This window comes from Lytechinus variegatus, chromosome 2 (assembly GCF_018143015.1).
Source record: "Lytechinus variegatus isolate NC3 chromosome 2, Lvar_3.0, whole genome shotgun sequence".
Taxonomy (NCBI): domain Eukaryota; kingdom Metazoa; phylum Echinodermata; class Echinoidea; order Temnopleuroida; family Toxopneustidae; genus Lytechinus; species Lytechinus variegatus.
Genome location: NC_054741.1, coordinates 57,086,941 through 57,095,794, shown reverse-complemented (window position 1 = coordinate 57,095,794; position 8,854 = coordinate 57,086,941). Strand labels below are relative to the sequence as shown.

The following is an 8,854-nucleotide window of genomic DNA, read 5'->3' as shown; positions in this document are numbered from 1 at the left end:
ATGAAATTCATGCATTTTATATTACATACCATAAAAAAGGCATGCAGCTGCTCGTTTATGACGTCACCAATCAAAAACTTGAAATTCTAATAAATTTCTTATTTTTGAATGGATTTTCTTCATACCTTCAATATTTTTCATGATTTTTTCTGCTATTTTTACAACAACTTGTGGCAATTTTTGTGACAAAAATTGCCACGGTGAACTTCCTCTTTAAGAGGGAGAGACACTGAGCGAAGAAGGGATTGGTGTGCAGTGTACAAGAAAACAATTTAAGAAAGAAAAATTGAAAGCAGGCGAGACTGTAGGATAGAGCGTATCAGTTCTTAGTTGCAGTATTTCTGCTTTTTATTGGCGAAATAAATATTAACAGATAAGACCGTGCTTAGGTATGATAGCAGACGACGCTAACAAGGGTAGATAAAGAATAGACAGTCTTTTAATATAACCCCATGTAATCGCAGTCAAAACTATTCCATCTCTTTCCCCTTTTTGTACTCTAGACTTTATGACCACGTTGTTAATTTGTATCCTTGTCACTGTTGTACAATAATAAAATTTGATCACCAGAGCTATGATACTACACAGATTTTGAGCGAATTCATTGGGAGTTCCATCTACAGTCTATTATCTTAACTCAAAACTTTTAAATACCCACGCCACATGTTATGACATGTTGTTGTCATCAGCTGATACTAGCCAGTGCATGCAGTGCCAGCCCATTTCTAAAGTTTGTAGCACATGAAAACATCGACGATTTCGATCTGAAGGCAGAAAGTTAACCTCTAGCAAAAAATGTCGAGCAAGGCAGTATCACAACAGCTAATCACTGATCAATTCAGTCAGCAAAAATCAGGACGCATTCTTGAGAAGTCAAAGGGGAAAGGCAAGCAAAATGTAGCTGTTCGAAGCCCCGCTGCAAGCCCGAGGAAATCAGGGAGAACCATCGAAGGTGAGTACCGAGCGGTAGCCGACATGGACCGCGTAGATTACGATCGAGATCTGCTGCGTAGTGTCGAAGCCCAAAAGACCGGTGTTCATGCCAAAGCATTTAAATATGTAAACATTTTGTTGTTGGGCTTTTACTTATCTTATTTAGCATTGTCGATTGTAGATTATTATAATTTGTTGCAAGAAAAATCCAACTCTTGCCATAAAACTAAAAGGCATAATTTGGGAGTAGATCTAAAGTAACAGTTCGATTTTATTTGTTTTCTGCAATTCTTTCTGTAAAACAAAAGCCAAAAAGGTGTAAGTTTTACTTAGTGTGAAGTTACTTCAAAATTCAATTGTTAATTCTAACAAACTGTTAATGGTATTTCCATCATTTCATAATACTTTGTTGGGTATGAAAAAAGAAGAAAACTGCATTTCCATGATTTCTGGCTTAAAAATCTACCTTTATTTGTTATCCATTGTCATGATTCGATTACAGAATACAGATCTAAAAGCTATGTGATATAGATGTCTCGTGTGTGTGATGCCTCGTTCTAACAGTATTTAGACTCTACAATCAATTTATAACATTGGATTCTAAAGTTACTCTGAATTTCAATGATGAATGATGATATATACAATCTATTCTAATATTTTGTTCATTTTAATAGTTGAGAGTGCTGAAGATCTTATCAGAAAGAAACATCTTAACACACTCCGGGAATTTGATCTGGATTGGAGATATGGACCTTGTACGGGTAGGTATGCTGTTAGACAGCTGGCAGTCATCTGTTTCGAGGAATTTTTAAACATTTTTTTTTCATATTTCTCCTCGTACACAGACGGCTCGCGATTGTGCAGCCGCCATTAAGGGATTAACAATCATGCAAAATCCCCCCCCCCACCCCCCCGGCCGATGGGGCTCATAGATTTTTGTCTTTATTTCATAAAAATATATAAAAAAAGAACTGGACCAAAACAAAGATTATTATTCTGTTTTGGCCTGAAATGCACCAAAACGGGAAAAAATAAACTCAAAAGGACAAAAACAGTGATTTACCTCGGCTGTCGTGCAACTCCCACTTTCATGGTTTGTCCGAACTTAATATATAAACATGGCCATTGTGTCCCTGTATACAGATCAAGTTAGAACTTTGGTCTCTGTATTTGGTGAGTGGAGCCAAGTCAGCCAATGCCCAACAGAGTTCAGGGAAAAAACAATTTAACAGAGACCGAAGCTTTTGGTCTAATTTGCCGTATGCACTCACAGTAATTTTTAATATGTATTGAATCTAGTGATAGCCAAAAAGAAGGCATGGAAATTCATACAAATGAATATCATCTATCCCAATAATGGAGCCCATTCAGGGTATGTGGCTTTGACTTACAAATATAATTGATATTAGTCTAAACTACATCAGTATCATAATTTTCATACATCAGTTTATACATCAGTGCACACACACTCACAAAACAGATTCAAAACAGAACAGTCATATGGGGGTTACTCAGGGTGAATACCCCCCCCCCCATCCTTGCTGCACTATAATCCTCTTTGGTCCTCTACCAAGATGGAATGCACGGCTCTTCAGTTAGTCCCATACGTATGTGGCATAGCTTGTTGAAAACAAAGTAGCACACCTGTTAGTCAATACAATGATGCATGAATGATATTTGAAATACATTTTGATCAAACATGCATTCTGCATTGGGCCACTAGGTTTCTGTAGATCATGCAATTGATCCAATCATTAGTACAGTGTGTCCTTCTAAGACAGACCCAATGGTTTCTGAGCTATGAGGCTGCCCTTATGACTTTTCATCACAGCTGTTATCATAACAAATTTGCAATAACAGTTAAAAGTTACTAAAATCTTTTAATCTGATTGGCTGATCATAAATTTGCTATCAAAATTGTGTATTCTTTTAAAGTCTTCATAAAACGGTACCCATATGCCAAGGACAAGGCCTCCAAAATGTTTAACAAATCAATGTGGAAGATGATAATATTAATATAATAATTTTTAGTACCTGTAGGTCTGTTGTTATAGCAGGTTGATAAAAGTGTGATCAAGATAACCTAAGAAGTCTCTAGAATAACCTTAATACCTTGTTGAAAACTTGTTGTGAAATTGATCCCTTTTGAACTTCATACAGTTTTTATGAAGTACATATCTGTCTTGAAGGTTCAACACTTTTTTACCTTTGACAATTGCTCTGGACTTCACTTTAAAAGTGAGAATTGCAATATGGTTTAATACTTAAACAGTTAAGTTAGGCATATTAGGCTTATAGTAACCTAATTGTGTAAGATCTAGCTTGTGCACTGTAGGGGGGGGGGGCTAACATGATTGTTATTATTATTAATCGTGTATTTTATTATTGCTCAATGTAGGAATCACTCGTTTGGAGAGATGGGAAAGAGCCGAAAGCCATGGTCACAATCCTTCACCTCATGTCAAAGATCTCATTTTAGAATATGAGGATGATGATGAGTTTGTCCAAAAGTAAGTTTAGGACTTTCTTAGTACCCCACCTCATTTGTATTAGTTTAGATTTCTATTGTTCATATTTTGTGAAATCTCCATTTATAAGTTAGTTTGTTTTGGGGGGTTGGTCTTTGAGCCATCATAAAATGATGAAAAGCGGGCCCATAACTGCCACATAATGAAATTAAATAGTTGGAAGTTTTACATCAAGCTAATTAAGTATGAACACTACCGATATTCTTATATCTCATGTTTACTTGTACTTTGTTTACTGCAAGAGTGAATTTTTGTAACCTTGTGTATATAGAATTAGAACTTTTTTTCCATTGTAGATTTAGTTGATCCAATTTGGATTATATGTATTTTTTTTACTATGATACTGAAAAACTGAAGTTGATAATTTCAACATAATCTACATTAATTCCACATATGTTTACATATGATATATATTTTAGTTTAATATGATTTCATGTATTCACTTGATTATTTTATAACATTTTGTGTTTTCTTTCAGCATCTGGTCTGGATACCCTCTATGAATTGTGTTCATCTACCCGGATATTGTAACTGGCTGACATACATGTAAACTATGTGACTGTGCCAAGGATTGCAAAAAACTCTTTTGTGTTGCCATGTACATTCCAACAAAAACAAAAATAAAATGAACTCCAATCTGAGCACAATGTTAGGACTCATCTTACTAACATATCATTCTCAGATTCAGATATGCATTTGTTGTTCCTTCCTATCTCTCTGTCTTTCTCACTTTCTGTCTCTCTTAAGTGAAATTTGTCATTACAAGTAATGCAGATTTTGACATTTTGCCCAGAATCATGTGACATGAGATGGAATTTGAGAGCTATTTCCAGTTATAAATCTGGAGTTTTAATGGCATTGGAGGTGTTATTGTTAGTTCAAATTCATATAACTCTTGGAAGAGTGGCAAAATATGAAAATAAAACTAGTGATATCATAAGTTTTGAAATGAATTTGGATACAAATTAAAATGTTAGGGTTTGTTTAAGCTGCCATTGGTGGGATCTTCAGATGGGCAAATCTAATCAGATGTACATATACTAATATTGTCTAACAAATTATATTGTTTTCTTCTAAGGAATTACTTTTTTAATATTGAAGAAAAGTAAGACCTAATCATGATTTTAGTTATAGCCTCAGTCGATGTGGATTGCTGAAATTAAAATATAAACATTTCAGAAATTGGTGCTATTTTGCCAGGCCTGTTTTTAACATAGATGAGATGGTCACTATCAGTAAACCGATTCACCTAGTTGTGCATCACTTTAACTGGTAGTTACACATTTTCTTATGTTAATCTTTCAGTTTACTCTCTTATTTGTTTTGATATGTTTTTAACATTTCGCTTAACATTGCCATATGAATGTTGGATGGCCTTTTAATTGAACATATAAAAGTGTGATATATATATTTGTAATTATGTATTTGCATTCAGAGAGCATTTTTTTAAAGTCATGTTACACATTGCCTTTTTCATTGGCATGATTTTATTGTTGTATTATGAAAGTTTGATATTCATAGAAAGATATTCAAAGAAATGTGTACATGTTTGTTGTACATGTAGCATTGCGGTTTTTTTAATTTTTTTTAGTAATGTGAACGGATCAATGCCAACTGTTGGCAGTTCTGTATTGAATAACAAGCCACTTGTAATTCTAAGCTTTTCCTGAAATACTAGCAATTTTTCTTGCTTATCAAATTACTCGCTGTTTATTGATGGTTTTAAAAGAATTTGATTGGTTGAATACTGTTATGCAGCTACAGCTCACATCATCCAGTTTTATTAACTGGTAATTCTTATCTTTAAAGCTTATGTTCAAGTATGAAAACCAGAATATTACCAGTGCATTATAGTTGTCATGGTATTAAGTGGATTAAAAAGTTAAGGGGGGGGGCTGTGTACTTGATATAAGTTTATCTCTGGAAAGTTTATGGAATTATAAATTCTGTAAACCTAGGACATTTTCATGTTTGCAATGAAATGGTAAACTAATTGTAGCCCTTTAACATAATATCCCTTCTTGTACTGCACAATATTTCGCTTTTCAAATGTGGTATAAAATTACTGTGAAATACTTTGTTTTATTTTCACAACTTTGAAATGGTAAGGAGATTTCTGACAGCATACATGTATTCTGTTCAAAAGACAAGCAATACTGCTATACTTTTATCTACACTGTGTAAAGTGAAATATAAGCTATGGTTCGGAAGCATGCATGCATGTATTCTGTTAAAGATACATGTATGAGCAATCGTGGATTTTAAACAATATAAATTCTAAGAAATTGTGAGTAATATTTAAAGAATGAAGGTGGGGTTTTTAGATGTTTAAGTTTTAGAACCCTGTTTTTTACTTCAATGTTGTTCTGCTTTAAATAGGAGTATAGTAGATGAATATTTTTAAGCTAGCTATTGTATTCTTATAAGTATTTTGTCTTGGAATTTTTAGTGATTAGTCTCTTAACTACAGAGTACTGAAGCGATGATGTCAGTTGCCATGGTGTCGTGATGGCCGGGTTCTAAACAAATGAACCCGGAGTGTGTTTTTCATAGGAGAAAATGGCTTCTACCGTAAGTAACGGTGTATTAACCGCACCCGTGTATAAACCGCACCCCCAACTTTGGACTAAAAAAAAAAAAAAAAAAAAAAAAATTCTTCTCATATTTACATGCTTATTTGAGGTACGAAGAAACAAAACTAAGTTTAAGATTTCAAAGTATCCAAAGAGATTACCGGTATGCGGAAATCTGCTGTTCTTGATCAATTCATCTACAAATATTAGAAAGAACAATCCCGACAATATTGGTAACTTATACACTCACCTCACAGTCACAGTGTACACACACACAGCACTGCCATTACATGTACATTGCAAACTACGATACAGTACCAGTCATGCCAGTACATTTTATCAAATCATGATCTGTGTCTTTCCCAGCGTAGGAGGAAGAAACATTCACATTTCTTGCATCAAAATCTCACAATCAATTTCAGAAATTTGATGTCTTAGCATGAATTTTGGATACGGGATTACAGGAAGGTTCAAGAAACAAAGAAATTGACATTTTTTCCAGTTGTTTCTTACGGCTTTGTGCCGTCTCTCTCGTGCGTGGCTTACATGGTATCTTATGAAAAGCAAACAGGAAGGAAAAAAAACAAGCTGGCGCGAAACGGGACTTTGAATAGCGCCAGCTTAAGTCGCACTGTAACCATATCACAACGCAATCTCTAAGCTCACTCAACTCTCGCTCAGCGCAGCGGTGACAAAATATTACCGAGAATGCTTGGCGTCTCTTTTAACTTAGCCAGGGAACTTCACTTCTTTGAATCGAGAATAAAGTCAAAATTAGTGTCATGAAGGTGGGTGCGTTTGTTATGGACAATATTTAATTAATCGATTCCCATTACCCGCGGCTCATACCCCTCAAAACGACATTGCCTGGGCGGCTACGCCCGGCCACTCGATGTGTTGTGAACTGGCAGACAACGTACATGTACGGGAGGGGTTACGGCGGGCTGGCTCAGACCCGTCACCGTGTATAAACCGCACCCCCGACTTTTGCTACTATCCCGCCGAGAAAAAGGTGCGGTTAATACACCGTTACTTACGGTATTGGAATTACATCGCTTGCCTACACAAATGTGTATAGACGATTGTCATCTGTGACTCTGTTGAGAACCAGCCGGTTCGTTGTCATGATAGTCACTCTTCGGTACTCTATTGCTTGTAAATAACTTTTTTTTACAAAATTAAATTATGTATATTTGTCTTAATTAAGATAATATGCATTCTTGAGGAAGGGACATATTTTGGTCATATTTATGAAACTGTACTGGAGTCGAAATTCCTGACCTTTTATATGAAATGTATGTGTACTCCCTTATTGATGAAGAGTATATAATAAACATGATACATATTTTTGTTTGTATGTATTCTTAATATGTAAGAATATGTTTAATAAAATATAGAACAGATAAGAATGTCTGATTTTGATTGTTTCCTCTTCTTAAAGGGGAATGCAACCTTGGTTATGAAGTATTGTGTGAAAGAGGAGAAAATTAAGTACAGAATGGTGAAAGTTTGAGAAATTGGACAAGCAATAAGAAAGTTATGACTTCCTTAAAATTGAGATCCCTAACCTGCCTAAGTCTATGTAAATTTTATATTGGCAACTGGGTTAGTATATTGTGACATGGTTCTGACAACTTTACAAGAGGCCATATACTTAATTGTCAGAGATTTGTGGTCTTCTGCTTTTAATGTACCAATACCGATTCCCCTGGGGCAGTAATGAAAATATAACCAAGGTATATTGTTTTATGTCACAAAAGAAAAATGTAAGTTGAAGTGAAACTTAAAAAAGGGTCTTAGTTAAGCCTACTTATCTGATTTCCCCTTTTCCTCTAAAACTATTTTTATTTGGGTTGGATTGCCCTCTAAGCATATTGTAAGCATATGTGTATAAAACATATATAGGTCCTATTATACAAACATTTTAATTTTAATCCATGATTTACTATTATCATGTCAAAACAAAGATCTCGGTGGATTTTATATGAAAACAATACAGTCAGCAAGGTGAGTTGCTTGAGGGGGTGTGGGGCATCCCCAATTGATTTTTTTTAAACTGATGGAAAATTCCTCGAATGCAGTGGGGATGAGAAGGAACAGAAATTGAAAAAGAAAATGGCGGAGGAAAGAAAATAATGATAATAAAAAAGAAAATAGTAGGCCTAAGGTGGCGGACACCAAAATCATATGTCAATGTGACTTTTTTTTATCCCCCCCCCAAAAAAAAATTACAATTCACATTTCATTGACGTAATAACAACATAAAAATTTCTTTGTGAAGTATTGTGGAGATTTACCATATTAGTAGCAAATTTTTTCTGCATCAGAGAAGTTTGTGGATAGGTCTTTCCCCGCCCCGCCCCCTCTTCCACACACACTATGTCCCATGCGCAATCTGCGACCACGTGCAAGATCTGGAAAACAAAAATGCAAAAGAGAACAACTGAATTAGGGGCAGGAAGAAAGTGCATGAAAATGTTAAGGAATTTCAAAACTAGAGACTAAGGGTAACATTTTTGGTCGCGGCCGGCTGTTTTATTTTTGTTTGTGTGTGTGTCCACTAGCGTACCTACGGGAGGGGGGAGGGGGTCACGAGTCACAACCCATCCCTAGCTGCCCCCCTGACGAGCTTGAAAACCTATCTTGCCCCCCCCCCCGATGAGGTTGAATACCTACCGGTATTTTGCCCCCCCCCCCTGACGAGCTTGAATACCTATTTGGCCCCCTCCCCCTCCCCTGACGAGCTTAAAGACCTTTAGTGCTTGTCAAATTTTTTGGCGGACGGTTTTGCCCCTCCTGTGGAAAATCTACGTGCCTGAC

The 8,854-nt window shown here is 35.7% G+C and overlaps 1 protein-coding gene across 1 annotated transcript; it reads left to right on the top strand.

The window, feature by feature from the left end:
• Positions 1–662: 662 nt before the first annotated feature.
• LOC121408448 (DNA polymerase delta subunit 4-like) lies at positions 663–5,133 on the top strand. Its single transcript, XM_041599923.1, has 4 exons — positions 663–952; positions 1,608–1,694; positions 3,332–3,443; positions 3,940–5,133. The coding sequence occupies exons 1-4, from the start codon at positions 796–798 to the stop codon at positions 3,962–3,964; spliced, it is 381 nt and encodes a 126-aa protein (XP_041455857.1). The 5' UTR covers positions 663–795; the 3' UTR covers positions 3,965–5,133.
• Positions 5,134–8,854: the final 3,721 nt, after the last annotated feature.

Bases quoted from the DNA above. Each gene is read 5' to 3' on its own strand.
- LOC121408448 (XM_041599923.1), top strand. From the start codon at position 796: ATGTCGAGCAAGGCAGTATCACAACAGCTAATCACTGATCAATTCAGT. The intron at 953-1,607 runs GTGAGTACCGAG...TCATTTTAATAG, and splicing joins ATCAGGGAGAACCATCGAAG to TTGAGAGTGCTGAAGATCTT. The intron at 3,444-3,939 runs GTAAGTTTAGGA...GTTTTCTTTCAG, and splicing joins GATGATGAGTTTGTCCAAAA to CATCTGGTCTGGATACCCTC.